At 47.1% G+C, this 15,935-nt stretch overlaps 1 protein-coding gene across 9 annotated transcripts in view; it reads left to right on the top strand.

Annotated features, from left to right (window-relative positions):
• Positions 1-14,707, top strand: part of TPX2 (TPX2 microtubule nucleation factor) — a 29,287-nt gene extending 14,580 nt beyond the window's left edge. For 5 of the 9 annotated variants that reach the window (XM_083618606.1, XM_083618608.1, XM_083618607.1 and 2 more), the window contains exons 6-16: positions 1,178-1,308; positions 4,004-4,161; positions 4,929-5,100; positions 5,953-6,091; positions 7,669-7,888; positions 8,859-8,960; positions 9,336-9,512; positions 11,098-11,244; positions 12,182-12,293; positions 13,687-13,853; positions 14,476-14,707. In XM_083618606.1, coding sequence (XP_083474732.1) covers positions 1,178-1,308; positions 4,004-4,161; positions 4,929-5,100; positions 5,953-6,091; positions 7,669-7,888; positions 8,859-8,960; positions 9,336-9,512; positions 11,098-11,244; positions 12,182-12,293; positions 13,687-13,853; positions 14,476-14,586 — 1,636 coding nt within the window. In that variant the 3' untranslated portion in view covers positions 14,587-14,707. Of the gene's footprint in view, positions 1-1,177; positions 1,309-4,003; positions 4,162-4,928; positions 5,101-5,952; positions 6,092-7,668; positions 7,889-8,858; positions 8,961-9,335; positions 9,513-11,097; positions 11,245-12,181; positions 12,294-13,665; positions 13,854-14,475 lie in introns of all 9 variants that reach the window. The other 4 variants (XM_083618602.1, XM_083618603.1, XM_083618605.1 and 1 more) reach the window with 1 other exon arrangement.
• The last annotated feature ends 1,228 nt before the right edge of the window (positions 14,708-15,935 follow it).

Here is a 15,935-nt window from a genome sequence, read left to right on the forward strand (position 1 = left end):
CATCCGGTGCTATACCAGCTGCACTGTCTCCCGGTGGAGTACAGGATCAGGTTTAAGGTGCTGGTTTTAACCTTCAAAGCCCTATACAGCCTAGGACCCTCGTACCTACGGGACCGCCTCTCCTGGTATGCCCCACAGAGGAACTTACGGTCTTCAAACAAAAACATCCTGAAGGTCCCAGGCCACAGAGAGGTTAGGCTGGCCTCAACTAGAGCCAGGGCTTTTTTGGCTGCGGCTCCAACCTGGTGGAACGCTCTGTCACAAGAGACAAGGGCCCTGCAGGACTTGACATCTTTCCGCAGGGCCTGCAAGACAGAGCTGTTCCACCAGGCCTTTGGTCAGGGCGCAGCCTGACTCCCTCCTTTGGCAATCTTTACAGAACTTTAGTTTATGGTTGCCGTCAATTTTGATTTTAATTAATTTTTATAATGTTTTTATAATGTTGCACTATTTTAGTGTTGTTAGCCGCCCTGAGCCCAGCTTCGGCTGGGGAGGGCGGGATATAAATAAAATTTATTATTATTATTATTATTATTATTATTATTATTATTATTATTATTATTATACCATCCTTCATCTATAGATATCTGGGTGGTTCACAATGTAAAAAAACAATATAAAAATACCAAGTACAGACAAGAACAAAAAAAATTGCACAAACCAACTATCTTCCCTCCCACAAGCACATTTAAAAGGTATAAGATGTTAATCAGTTCAAAGCCTGGTTGAAGGGGAACATTATTTTTGCCTGGCGTCTAAAGGTGTATAATGAAGGTGCCAGTCGAAGCTCCCTTGGGATAGCATTCCACAATGCTCTAAACTGTTGTGATTTTGCCCAAGCATCGGGTGTTGTGATGGGCACAGAATGTGATTCCCTTGGAATCTTGCCTCTTTCTGCTATTTTAAAAGCCAATGTGGGAGAATCGGTGGCCCTCCAGGTGTTGCTGGGCTGTGGCTCCCTTCACTCCTGACCATCGGCCAGACCAGCTACAGCCGATGGGAACTGGGATCCCAACAACCTCCGGAGGGTCACAGATTCCCCACCTCTGATTTAAAGGAATTTCTCAGCTGTGCAGGGGTCAGAAGCAATAGGCCTGAGGCTGAGGACCTTCAGGCAGCTGCAGCCTTCTACACTGCTCCCTTTTCTGAAAGGCATCTGTGTCTTTTTATTTTCCAGGAAACGGATTTCATCCAAGGGCAAGTCCACTGAGGACCTGGAGGTAGAGAAAATGCAGCAGCTGCAGCAAGAGGTGGCTGAGCTGCGCAGGAAGAACGAGGACTCCCTCAAAGTGGCCATTGCTGGACCGGGTGAGCTTGAAAGTAACTTGCAAAGATTCCTCCCCTCCCACCCCAGCCAACCTATTGCACTAATAAAGTGGGTGCTTTTCTTTAGTGTTTGAATTTGTATTGCAGCTCACCAAAGAATTATTTTAAAAGTAATGATTTACAGTTACTTACCTCCAGCCTTTTCCTTCAATGTATGTATTCTCAGGACAGATTACCAATAAGTGGTACAGTCATACCTCGGGTTGCGAACGTGATCCATGCGGGAGGCACATTTGCAACCCGCAGCGCCATGTCTGCGCACGCGCGTGACTTGCTTCAGCACATGCACGTGATGTCATTTTGCGCGAGCGCCGAAACCCGGAAGTAAACAGTTCCAGTACTTCCGGGTTCGGCGCTGTCCGCAACCCGAAAACGCGCAACCCGCAGTATTCATAACCCGAGGTTTGACTGTATCTCAGTTTACGAACTTATCCGTTCCTGAAGTCCGTTCTTAAACTAAATCCGTTCTTAAACCGAGGCGCGCTTTCCCTAATGAGGCCCCCCTCCGCCAGTGCCTTTCCACCGTTCAGCTTCCATTCATAGACCGAGGCAAAGTTCACAGTTTTGCGGAGTTCATAAACCAAATAGTTCGTGAACTGGGCTGTTCGTAAACCGAGGTACCACAGTAATATAAAATAAAATCTGGCAGCACTGGGTATAGGGGGTGGAGGGCGTTTCAGCTTCACCAATATTTTTTGGCCCTCCGCGCAGACACCGGGCAGTATCACGTGAAGTGTCACATGACAGCAGCCCCCTCAATGTGGGGGGCAAGTCAGCGCCCGTGTCTGGAACTGTTATACTGGGTAAAATAGGAAGTTTCCAGCAGAGTAAAAACACTAGAGGAGTTAAAAGTTAAAAACAGCATAACATCATAGCCTTAGGAGATAGAAAGACTGTTGGTGTCATAAAAAGGGAATGCCAAACCTCAGGCCAGGGGCTGAAGGTGGTCATTAGAATTGCCAGATCCCTCACTGGGCCCATTTCACACCCAGGGTTTTGTTTTGTTTTTTTGCCTGGCTGGAATGTGTCCTCTAACTCTGCTCATGACTCCTCTTTGTGTGAATGGAGGATACAAAGGGTGTGTTGTAGAAACTAGCCGCCTGTGAAATTTACGTTTGTTGCTGTGCCGACTTGTCCTCGTACTGTGGTCTTCGAATGGGTATTTGGCCCTTAGCGTGAAAAGGGTGTCTCTCACCTGCCACAGAAGGCTTTCCCCTGGGGGAAGGACCCCACAGCTGGGATGCCAGAACTGAGGTCATCTCCAGTTTCACCCACTTCATCTCAGATGGCAGTCAGGAAGGAAGGTTTCTAAAAGGGATTTTGCCTGGTGTCTAAAAAGGATTTTGCCAAGCAGGCTTTCCCCCCTCCCCACTGGACCCTTCTGCCGGCACATTGGCCTTGGGCAAAACAACCTTGTGTGTGGCTATCCTTAACGTGATTGTGCCACGTGATCGTAGTTTGTCTGCCGCTGAATGTTCTGAAATACATTATTCCTAGGAGCTTTCTCACGACTATAGTCATGCACTTCCTGATGCAGGTGTTAGTCCCAGCCTTGAAAGGCCTTGCTGGGCACAGGTAATCTCTGTCTGCCAGGCAGGCATCTGGCACCGTGGGCCACTGGCAGCACTTCTTAAGCTGTAGCTTGGAGGGACCACCAAAAGTTGTGTCTTGAGTGCTTCTTTGTCATCTGTCCTGAACCTGCTTCCAACTAGATTCACTGGACACTTCCAAATTCTAGTGTTGTGGGAAACCTCTCTGCGAACTGAGTGAAAAGGGAGTCGCTTTACAGACCTCTCAAGTTGCTCTACTCCCCCCACCCTTAGGTGGCTTTTCTCGTCGTCGTCATGGCTTATTTATAGATGCACCTAAGCCATGCTAGCCACCATAAATGCATAAAACGCATGGTCTGCTCCTGCCTTTCAGTCTATCAATCTAGATATAAACACAAAGCAAAAAGGGAATTAATTCTCAAAAGTCCCAATATTTCTTGGGACTAGCCACCTTGGAAGGACTATCTTCTACCTCCACTGCCAGAGGCAGCATCCCTCTGAATACCAGTTGCTTGGAATTGCAAGTGAGAAGACTTGTTTCACTCAGGGCCTGTGCTCTGATCCAACAGGGCTCTTCTTATGGAACATGATTAAGTGCTCATACTGCATTGTGATGGCCATTGGCTATAAACAATAAAACCCACTGACTGATTAAGCTTCTTAATCACTTTAGTTAGCCTTTGTGCCTTAAAGTCTGCAGAGGTCTTGGCAACTCCCTAAGTGAAAATGGTGTAGACACACTGCTTTGCTGTGACTCTCTACAAGCTGGGCTTTCACAAATTCTCTCCATGTCCCACTGAGTTCTCACTGGTTCATGTGACTCTGCATGGGTGGTACCTAGAGCAGATCATATGTATGTGAGTGTGGCAATTTATCTTGATTTGGATAGAAAATGAATGCACCAACTTAATTGGCATACTTCTGCCTAGTGGAGCAAGGGGGAGGCACAACCCATCTGAGGATTCCCTCCATCTCCTGCAGAAAATGAACCTTCATAGTATGCCCAATATTTCATTTATCTTGATTGGATGGAATGTGAGTACATCATATTGAGTTGTTCAAGCTGCCATGTCCTGGACATTGGAATGCTTCTTATTAAATCTCATCTCCCACTTTCTCCCCACCAGGGCAAACTGTCAAGAAGACGGTGACCCATATCACCAAGCCAGTAGATTTCCACTTCCGCACAGATGAAAGGATTAAACAGCATGGCGAAAATCAGCCCGCCACAGAGTATAAGGAGGTGGATTTCAAAGCTGCTCTGAGGAGGCACCCACCATCTCCGGTGAGAGCAACGAGAATCAAGAAATGAGGCTTCTGGCTAGAGAGCCTTCAACTGCCTGTTGTTGCATCTCTTGGGGTGTAAAGATTTGCAGATGAAAAGATTTGCAAGAAATAAATTCTATATAGGGCAAGAAGAAGTAGGTGCCAATTAAAAAAGAATAGAGGCAGATTATTTTGGAGTCTTTTGCTGGGGCCTCGTGTTACCTTGACACAGACTGCTAACCATCATCATCATCATCATCATCATCATCAATTTATTTATACCCCACCCATCTGGCTGAGTTTCCCCAGCCACTCTGGGCGGCTCCCAGCTGAGTGTTAAAAACAATACAGCATACAACATTTTTTCATGTATGTAGCCTACTTAGTGGGGTTAATCTCTGCTTAGATGAGACCCTCTCTAACCATTCTATAGTGCCCTTTCCTTATGGTATGTTAAAGAGGCTTCAACTTTAGCCTCTTTCAGAACAATACATCTGTAAACGTGTGCTTCTGCATTGCTTCTTTTAAAAAGGAATGGGCCTTCAAAATGTATATATGCAGATTTCACCTACTGCTTAAGTGAATAATTATTCATTTATTCAGTTCACAGGTAAGCTCCCAAATGTGCTTTTGAGGAGGTGTGGAGACCATGCACTGCACTAAGAGCTTTAGAATGAGATAGACTTGCAGGCCAAGTAAATTTTGTCCGCAGCTGGTGGGCTAATGCCCAAGGTACATCCTGCCTTGAGAACATTCTGCTAACAAACCAGCCCTGTCTCCTTACAGGTCCAAGCGTCAAAGGGTATGACAGTCCCGAAACCCTTCAACCTGTCCCAAAGCAACAAAAGGAAGTTTGATGAAGTTTCCACAGAATTTGTATCAATGGCCCAGCAGGTTAGAAACTTTCAGCAACGCACCCCACCACGTTACCACCTGAGGAGCAGGAAGACCGAGGAAGGTAAGGCTGCAAGTGGCTTGACTGGGAACCCCTTTGTGACAGTGGGAAGAACTCTGTGAGCACAGTCCCTCTGAACTTGGTGACATTATTCAGGTGCAATTATTCATGTCTTGGAGACTGCTAAACAGCAGTGCCTCTTCTTTCCTGCTAAGAGGAGTAGGGAACCACAGAGTTTGGATTTGATATCCCGCTTTATCACTACCCTAAGGAGTCTCAAAGCGGCTAACATTCTCCTTTCCCTTCCTCCCTCACAACAAACACTCTGTGAGGTGAGTGGGGCTGAGAGACTTCAAAGAAGTGTGACTGGCCCAAGATCACCCAGCAGCTGCATGTGGAGGAGCGGGGAATCGAACCCGGTTCACCAGATTACAAGTCTACCGCTCTTAACCACTACACCACACTGGCTCTCACAGTAAAGATAGGTTGGCTATTTTTCAAGTGTGCAGTTCTAGGGGGACTAGACAGTCAGAGATAGGAGGTTGAAGTTGGAATTGAGACTTGCTTAATTTTCCTAAGAAAATTCAGTTACTTCCATTAGAGTGTGTTCTGTTAAGATCAGAATTTAGGTTTGTGTCATTGTCTTCCCCTCTCTTTTTATTTGAAGAGTTTGGGCAAGGACACAAGGCTTAAACTTGGAAAAATGTAAAATGGGAACTGTGGATGGCACAAGGAAGGGTTGAATATATCAAGACTAACATCAGCCTCACTTTCCATACTTTGCTATTTTTTTCTAAGGCAATAAGATTTCATATTTGCAATTATGAGAGTTGGCTAAATGCACTTCTTGCTTTTTTAAAGATAACTTTGTAAGCTGTGCTTTTGTTTATGGTCATTTCCTCCCCGTTCTTTCAGGCATAAGCCAAACAAAGCCACTTAAGGCCAAGGTAACCAACCCCAAAACTCCCCGCCTTGAAACCAAGACCCGCCAGAGACCTGTCAAATGCAAGAGCACTGCTGAGTTAGAGGCTGAGGAGATTGAGAAGCTTCAACAGTAAGTGCAACTCTTTGCCCAAATGACGCCTCTCTGAACTGAATAGAGTTCAGGGCTCCTGGTGGTGTCCTTGGTGTAGAATCCAGCCAGTGAAACAGAATTGTGTGAGTGCTTCTCTCTGCATGGATTTCATGTTCGTGTTGGTATCTGAATAAGAGTGCATGAACACGAAAGCTTATACCAAGAACAAACTTCGTTGGTCTCTTAAGGTGCTACTGGACACTTTTTTTAAAAAAAAAAATATGTTCAGGCTTGTGCGTCCTGCAGTCCAGCAGGGGTAAGGTCAGAGCCCCTTGAGGGTATGAATATACTTAGGGAGACATGTTGGGTGAACTGCAGCAAGACCCCCACCCCCAAGGGCTTCCTTGATTAGAGGCTGGTTTGTGCACTTGCCTTTCTCTATTCCATGGCAGATCTTCCAACTGAGATTGTGTCATCTACAAAACTGGGAAGGAATGCCTCTGGAAGAAGGCCCATACCTTAGTGCTTGAGAACATGCTTGGCCTGTAGGTGCCATGTTTAATTTATAGCCTCTCCAGCTAAGGATGTCTAGTAGTAGAGCTCTGAGAGACTCTGAAGAGCTGCTTCAAGTAAGCATCGCCCATGAATCATAGAATTGTGGAGTTGTAGGGACCCCAAGGGTCATCTAGTCAAACCCTCTGCAATGCAGGAATCTCAACTAAAGCATCCCTGACAGATGGCCATCCAACTTTAAAATCTCCAGCGAAGGAGAGTCCACCACGTGGCACTGTTTAACAGCTTTACTGTTCTTGTGATGTTTAGTTGGAATCTCCTTTCTTTTAATTGGAATCCATTGGTAGAAGTCCTACCCTCCAGAGCAGAAGAAAACAAGCTTACTCTGTCTCCCATGTGATAGCCGTTTAGATATTTGAAGGTGGCTGTCTTATCTCCTGTCAATCTCCTCTTTCCCAGGCTAAACATACCCAGCGCCCTTGATAGTCTTGGTCATTGTCCTCTACACCCATTCCAACTTATCAATATCTTAAATTCTGGTGCCCAGAACTGGACACAGTATTCCAGGTGTGTCTGACCAAGACTGAATAGAGCAGTACTATTACTTCCCTTGACCTGGACTCTTTACTTCTGCTGATGCAGCCTAGAATAGCATTAGGTTTTTTGTCTTTTTCTGCTGCATCACACTGTTGGCTCTTGTTAAGCTTGTGGTCTGCTAAGACCCCTCAATCATTCTCATATGTACTACTGACAAGCCAGGTGTCCCCCATCTTATATTGGACTCAATGGGCCCGTGGTTTGACTTAGGATAGAGCAGCTTTGTACACTCACATGAATGGGTATTTTAAAGCTGGTCAGCCTCCCTTCTGAGTGGGAGAAGGCATTAGCACTATCCTGTCTGCTCATCAGACAGGAGGAGCCTTGTGGGTTAGTTCAAAACTTCTGCAGTCAGAAATGTCAAATTGCAGGCACACGTCCATGGCTTTGAAGTGTCACAGGAATGGGCTAACCTCAGGCAACTTCAGTTGTCTCTACTCAGCCCATGGCATGGAGTAATTTCGACTCCACGTTGGAGTCTCACCGTTTGCTTCATTGTCTGGCAGGTACAGGTTCAAAGCTCAAGAACTCAACCCCCGCATCCTGGAGGGAACACCAATCTTACCCAAGAAGCCTCCAGTGAAGGAGCCCACCAAGCCAGTTGGCTTTGATTTGGAAATAGAGAAGCGCATTCAAGAACGGGAGAGCAAGAAGAAGCACCAGGAGGAGGAACACTTCCAGTTCCATTCGAGGCCATGTCCGACTAAAATCCTGGAGGATGTGGTGGTAATCTTTGCAGCTTGTGTTTTTCAACCTCAAAGGAAAATGGGCTGAAGTTGGTACTAAGATGGTCTGAATCTATGATTGATTCTCTGCATTCTGCCAGGCTTCCAGTTTGCCTTTTGGATGCCAAGAGCTTCAGTCCTTTGTCTGGCTTCAGAGTCTTCCTGTTCTAGTCTAGTGCTTGCTGCTGATACATTTTCACCTCTTTGCTTGGCTGTTGTGCTCACTGCCTACTTTTACCCCACATCCATATTTGGACCATCAGAAACACTCTCACCTTCATCCCTAACCAGATGCTTACCAGCTCCTGTCATAGAGGAGATGCACCTTTTGGGACTCAGTGGCTGCATCCACAGTTGGCTCCCCAACTTAGGGTTGCCTGCCAGTGGCGGGGGCGCAAAGTTGGTGCACAAATGGACTCTCACAAGCAGGAGCAGGCAGATATCCAGTCTCCCCAATCCATGCAGCATGGAGGGTGTGTGTGAAGGTTTCTTGCCTCTTGCTGGAAGCTGTCCATCCAGCACTGCAATGGGAAGGAAAGTACTTTTGCTCACCTCTTGGAAAGATTGAGCAGCTCAGAGCACTCTGGATGCAGGAAGGAGCACTCCTTGTTTCCCTAGCGCTCAGACCTGCTAGCAGTGGCAGAGTGCAAGAGGGAGAAGAGGTGTCTTTCCAAGGTGAGCAGAATAAAATTAGTCCAGGGGACAGGGAGGCCGCTGAAAATGATTCTAACATTAACAGAACTCTCTCTTGGTTAAGACTTGAGTGAACAAAGGTGAGGGTTTTGTGCAGGGCACACAGAGCCCTATTTAAGCCCTATGTATTTAAGAGCAGAACTGATCATCAGATGGCACTGCTGTGTTTCCACCAGGTTGATTTGTCCCAATGCAAAATGTAGAAGGGGAATTTGTTTTAACACTACTCCATGTTTCCTGACTCACCGGTAGTACAACTTGCTGTTTTGTTCCTGCAGGGTGTTCCTGAGAAAAAACTGCTCCCTCCCACAGTTCCACAGTCCCCAGCATTTGCTCTGAAGAACAGAGTTGGCATCCTGGCTAAAGAGGAGAAAGTGAAGGTGATTCTTTAGTCCGTGGTAGTTGGGCACCCTGGTGTTGCTTCACTGCTGTAGCCAGCCAGGGCCTGACATGGGGGTTAGGGTTCAAATGAGCCGCTCAGCCCTTCTTAGTGAGTGTTTTGCCTGCAACCAGGCAGTTCTGGGCCATCAGCTGACACAGCTGGATGGTAAATATCCTAGCGGCTGGGTGATTTTTTAGAGTCCCTTTTTGAATTGGCTCCTGGATTTGCCACAGCGAGCCTTCCCCAAAAGACAGCCGTTCTGCCCTCTCCAAGTCTCCTTAAGATTCAACTCTTCACACAAGGTCAGGTGGGGGAGTGGAGGCTGCCTTTGTTCCCTTCCCTACTCCATTTCCCATGCTGTTTTTCTCTACAGGAAGAGGAAGTTGTGCCTGTGATCAAAGCCAAGCCAGTGCCGTACTTTGGGGTGCCCTTTAAGCCAAAAGCTGCAGAACCTAGGCAGGTGGAGATGTGCCCTTTCTCCTTTGACTCTCGGGACAAAGAGAGGCTTCTTCAGAAAGAGAAGAAAATTGAAGAATTGCAAAAAGAAGAGGTGGGTGCTTTTCATTTAGGGACACCCTCTTCCTGTCGGGGCAGAGGCCATCCTCCTCCTGACACTACTGTCCAAAAGCAAAAGTGGATCTTTGCACAATTCTCAATGTAAATGGGCCACAAAAGAAGGAAGCAGATGTTGGCCATTCCCTGGGCTATGTAGGAATCTGCTGGTTATATCTCTAACTCACGGGTGGGCAACCTGGGGTCCTCCAGATGTTGTTGGACTCTCACTCCCATATTTTAATGTTTTGACAGAATTGTTTTATTGTGTAACTGGTTTTATATTTGTAAACTGCTTAGAGGCCACTTTGGCAATTAAGTGTTATATAAAATAATAAGAAGCAGATCCCGCCAGCCCCTGCCAGCATGGCCAATGCTCAAGGAGTTGTAGTCCATCAACATCTGCAGAGCCATGGGTTCCTCACCCTTGATATAATTGATCAAATTTAAGACCAAGCTTCTAAAAGTGTCTTTGGCAGAGAAGGGAAGGCCAGAGGTTCACATCAGTTGTCCAGGCTTCATTGTGGAGGCTCACTTGCCTAAAATAGCTGTAGGGAGGTAGATGGCTGTTGGAGAAAAGTGAATGCCAATCTGTATTATTATTCTTTCTATTTCTAGACCGCTTTACATTTTTACCCCCAAAAAATATCAAAGCTGATTACAACCTACATTAAAACATGAAATAAAGCAATCCAAAATAAAACGCTACAGAAGGAAGTCAAAAAAGAAAGTATACATTCAAAGCAACATAATTAACAGGAAACTAAAATATTATCTTAAAATCTTTCAAAACATTACAAATGTAAGCTTCACTATTTACACCATTACATTGTACAAAGAATCTCAGTCCTTATTTGCTGCTATTCCACGAGGATTCCCTTGTGGGATCTAAGGTCCATGTGAGCATATAATGTACTGACAAAGTATAGGAAGCTCCCTCATACGGAGTCAGATGGCTGGGTCATCTATCTCAGTATTGTCTGTGCTGACCAGCAGCAGCTACCCAGGATTTCAGGCAGAGGATCATAGAATCATAGAGTTGGAAGGGACCCAACCCCCTGAGTGACAGATGGTCTTCCAACCTCTGCTTAAAAACCTCCAAGGAAGGAGATTCCACAACCTCCCGAGGGAGACCCTTCCACTGTTGAACACCTCTTACTGTCAGAAAGTTGTTCCTGATGTTTAGTCACAGCCCTGGCACAGCGACTTAAAAGGGCCTCTCCCCAATCACCATCTGCCTGACCTCAGGTGCCAGGTGGGAACCAGAGGAGAAGGAGGGCCTATTGATCTCTAAATAGTCTCTCCCAATTTGGTGCCCTCCAGCTGTTTTGGACTGCAATTCTTGTCATTCCCAGCCACCATGAGCATGCTGGCTGGGGCAGATGGGAATTGTAGTCTATAGCAGCTGGAAGGGCCTCCGTCTAAAAGGAGAGAGAAGATGCACTTGAAAGATTAGGTGAGGGAAGGTGGCCTCCAAGACTTCTCCTAGCTTTCCCCAAGAGCTTTTCACTTGATGTTTTTACCATGTTCCAAGTCTTCATCTCACCAGCAATGCTGAGCCTTGTTCTGTGTTCCGTTGGCAGGTGCCAAAGTTCAAAGCACTCCCCCTGCCCCACTTTGACCACATCAACCTTCCAGAAAAGAAGACCAAGAGCCCCACCAAGCTGGAGCCCTTCCAACTGGCTGTTGATATGAGAGGAGCTGTGAAGCAAGAGCAGTGGGAGCAGCAGGTGAGGGGGCTGAGCAGCTGACTGAGCCGGGGTCCTTCCTGGCCATCTTTACCATTTCCCTTCCATCGTTTGAAGAGGAGAGAGTCTGAGGCTGCCATCGGAAGCAGCATCCAACACAACCCTGCACTTGTGGGGGCTGATTCCGGTGTTTGGACTGGGAGCATCCTAGTGGCCTCTTCCTGCAGTGTTTTGTCTGGCCAAAGTGGCCTTGTGTGGATAAGGTCATGAGAAACAGATGGGGGAAGCATCCTACTAGAGGTGGTTTTCCTGTTATGCATCAAAATTGCTCACCCACACAGGGAAGAATGTAAGATCTGTATCTCTGCTCTCCACCCTGCTTTCTCCTACAACAGGGATAGTTAACCTGGAGCCCTCCATATGTTACTGAGCTGCAACTCCTACAAACTCTAGCCCACTTGGCCAGTGGTCAGGGCTAATAAAGGTAGTTGTGGTCCAGCAACATCTGGAGGGCTCAAATTAGCCACATCTGGCCTAGAGGGAGAGAAGTAGCTATATGGAATAAGCCCTCCTTGTTGAATGAATGTTTTTCAGCCCTGGAACTTGCAGCTTAAAGTACATTGTTTTAAAGAATACTTGGGTGTAGAGAGCCTGGTCCCTTCTCATCATCGCTACTTTTAGTGATTTTCAAGCTGCGTGTTGTCGCATGGCTCAAGGCCCATGTGTGTATGACAAGGAGTGTGTCATTCCCCAGTACTTGTGTGCAAGTGCATAGTGTCTGTAAACGTGCTCTTAGATAATGTGTGGTAGAAAGGAAGTTCTTAAAATCCTAGCCAACCCAGACGTTACTAGACCACAGTACCTTATTTTTGCTGACTTGTCAGTCTGCCTTGTGGACTTTGTTTGCCTTGGTGAGGAGTGTCTGGGGTTCTCTTAAATCTCTTCCCCCCCCCCCCAACTTCCCTCCCTTCCTGAACAGCTCAAGGAAGAGATGAAACAACAGAGGGAAGCTGCCTCTTTCAAGGCTCAGCCAAGCACCGTGTTGCACCAGGAACCTTTTGTGCCCAAGAGGGAGAGCAAAGTCCTTTCAGGTGAGGCTCCCTTGGGCAGCCTTCAGGGCCCAGCCACTTAACCCCAAAGTGGTGCCTTGCGTGATGTTAGCTTGCATCTGTGCCTGGGGGACAGGGAGAAGTCCCATCTCAGTTGCCACGAGAACAGGTGAGGGCAGCAACGCTCGACAGCTGTGTGGAGACATGGCTGTTGATTGAGTGCTAAGTTAGATTAGGTGTAAGCAGAAGGCAGGGAGCCATGATCCTGGCAACCGCTTCCAGCCTTCTCTACATTTCTCAGTTCCTTGAGAACAAAGGGCTCGGCATATGGCTACTCCAAGGAAGAGGCAAGCTTGCTCTTGAGTGACAGAATATTGTCAGTGCCCTTTGTGGGAATGTTGTAGATACTAGGAGAGGATATATTGATTTAATAGTATCCTTCCTAACTCACACTTGTGAGTCGGCAGCAGAGTGACATTCCCCAGTATACAGCAGGAAGCTAGTTGGTAGATTGGTTTGAATCTCTTTACTTAAGCAATCCAATCTGGCTTTGTTCAGATTGGGGCATATTCCTGGTAGGACCCCTTTTATCCCTCCTAAAAAGAATAAAGACACAAGAAGCTTCTTTTAAAAGTAATGAGAAGTTTACTCACATTCAGTTCACGGTTGGATTCCTGAAGGCAGGCTTTAGCTTGTACTGTAGTTACAGCTACAGTGTGGCTTACATCCTTGTAAGGATGCGCCCATGTGCTACTGGCAGAGAGCAAGCAGTGCAGTCCAAGAGAGGAAAAGGCATCAAAAGAGGAAGGTGGCTGCGTGACTGGACCTTTTGTGGGGTCTGCAAGGGTCACGCCCACCTACCTGGTCACAGCAGGGGGAGGATGCTCCATACCAGGTGTAACAGGAAGTTCAACTGGCTGGATCAACATCCCCCTGTCTGTGTCCACTCTAGGCAAACAGGAAGTGTTGTACTTGACTGCTTATGTTACATCCCACACCCTTGAAGCCTTGGTTGCAATACTTCTGAATGCTAGAAGAGGTATTGCTGGAGGGGAGAGGCTCTTGTTCTTGAATCCTGCATGTGGGCTTCCCACAGGCCTCGGGTTGGCCCCGTGGGCCTGTCTGAGCAGGGAGCCAGGTGTCTACATAATGCCTTGTACCTTTCATCCTAGCAAATGAAGCTTCAAGAGAAAGCATCCAACCAGCCTCAAAGCAGTTCTGCAAAGCTCAGTTTTGCAGCTGAAATTCTAGTTGGATCCGGTAGGATGAAGGACTAGCACTAGACGGACCTTTGGTCTGATCCGACAGGGCTGCTCTTCCATTTTGAAAAACAAACGTGCAATTGGGGTGCTTTGCGTGACAGGCACCACCTTCCTGCATAAAGAGTTGTTCCCCCTTCTATTCCAAAACTCAGATGTCCTTTCTGGTTCCGTAGCTCCAAAAAGCTTTGAGCTGGCCACAGAGCGGCGCGCCCGAGAGCGGCAGGAATTTGAGAGGCGGATGGCGGAACTTGAAGCTGAGAAAGCGCGGCTGCAGGAGACAGCGAGACGTCATGAGGAAGAGCAGAGGAAAGCCGAGTTGGCTGAGCTGAGAGAAGAGCTGGTAAATGAGCCTGGGGCTTGAGGGGCATGAATCTGGATCATAGATGCCTAAGCAGCTGGGCCAGCAATGGATCCCATCTTTTCTTAGCAGTGCAGGCAGCTCAGTAAATAAAATAGCATAATATATAACATTTTTACTGGCAGAAGGTCTTGAAACCAACCAAGCCGGCTCTGTAGCTCAGTGGTAGATCTCTTACCTTGTGGGTGGGATTTTCTGGGAAAACAGGCCCAGCCAGATGTCTACTACACTTTGCAGCAGTTAATTCTGAGCTGGAAAGGTGTTGGAGAGCTGCCTTGGTATAAAGTGGCTTCATCTGTTCCTTTGACTTTTAAGGTACCTGCAACCGTTCCTGCGTCTCGGCGGGTCAAGATGTCTTGACTCTTGCTTCTACACATACTGGGAGGCGGGGAGGTGCAATCGAAGGCACACTGAAATTGGCTTAACTTGAACTTACAGCTCAATTTTCTCTTGCATGCCTCCACCGCCATACGCAGTCTCTCAGTGGTTGGCTGCAGTCCACCCCTGGCCCTCCTTGGGGGCGGTGAGCAAGGCTGTTCCTTGACAACAGCACTTTCTCCCTTGATGACGGTGCTTAGAACCTCCTCCTTCTTTTCCTTCCCAGGTACACAAAGCCAACCCCATCCACAGGTACCAGCCAGTGGAGATCAAGGCCAGCGACCAGCCCCTGACCGTGCCCCACTCTCCAAACTTTTCCAAAAGGTTTCAGCGCTGATGAACAACCAAGAAAGAAAAGACAAGGGGTGCTTTTTTCCCCTTCTTAGTATAGTGTTTTTTTCCCTTTTGTATTTTATTGACTTGTTTTCAATAAACTATTATACTTAAGCAATATAAAACGTTACTACTGGGAGTGCTTTTCCTGCTAAGCCTAGGGGGGGAAAAGTGTCATTTTTCAATTTCTCTCCGTAACTGAAACCCAACCCTCAAAACATTTTGCACATACCCTCTAGGACCTGAGTTGCTGTGCAGAACATCCTTGTTCTTGTGTGGCCTTGTTTCCTTGACTGAACCCTCCTGCCTTAATCGCTGGCTCTGGTTGGGAACCGTGCTTTTGATAAACCTGTACCACAGCATGTGGAACTGAGTACAGTCAAGGGGAGGGGGGTAGGCTTTCTTTTTCTCTAAGCTGAGGTGGAGATGGATGCATGCTCTTTCTCCTCCCCACCCCCATTTTGTGCTATTATTTTCACATCCCTATACAGGAAGCAAGAATCGGTATTCAGCCAGAAGCACCACATTTCTCTTTTAATTACATTTAGCTTTCCAGTGATTTTAGCTTTTAAACAAAGGTTGACATGTGTACCATGACCATAGAACAATGTTGCTTTGATGTTGTATATGTAATAAATGTAAAAAACCCTGCCAGGTTGTTTGAAAATGGATGGTTTTCTTGTCATTTGGCTCCTTTGCACAGGGGTTGTTAGTTTGTCCATTAATTTTAATTCCCAGAGTTCTGCGATCCAGATCTCAAGCAGGTCTGTGCTGAGAGACTTCCAATGCATTGCAATGGTAAGCTGTGCTGCAGCCATCAGGTGAGTAACGAGATCCTTGTAGGAAAGCTGTTGAGCGGCTTCTGAGCAGTATGATAGAAGTGCTATTTTAGGATCCAAATTGGATGCACGCTGTTGACCACCTTCCCAGACGCTGGGCTTGCACCCTTCTTGCAGCTGCCGACAAGGCTGGTTAATGTCGCCTCTGCTCTTTGTCTACTCGGCGAAAGCTCAGGTTTGGATCGCTTGAGTTGGGTCGTGGGGATGCCCCCACATGAGGTTCTGTCAGGGCAGCCCCAGCCTGTCCTTACTTGCCTCCTTTGGGATAATGGTGTAACAAAAATCGGTGCTATCCCTCCCTGCTTTCACCTATACAGTGGTACCTCAGGTTAAGTACTTAATTCGTTCCAGAGGTCCGTTCTTAACCTGAAACTGCTCTTAACCTGAAGCACCACTTTAGCTAATGGGGCCTCCCGCTGCCACCATGCCGCCGGAGCACGATTTCTGTTCTCATCCTGAAGCAAAGTTCTTAACCCGAGGTACTATTTCTGGGTTAGCGGAGTCTGTAACCTGA

Source organism: Podarcis filfolensis (assembly GCF_964270895.1).
Source record: "Podarcis filfolensis genome assembly, chromosome: 6".
Taxonomy (NCBI): Eukaryota; Metazoa; Chordata; class Lepidosauria; order Squamata; family Lacertidae; genus Podarcis; species Podarcis filfolensis.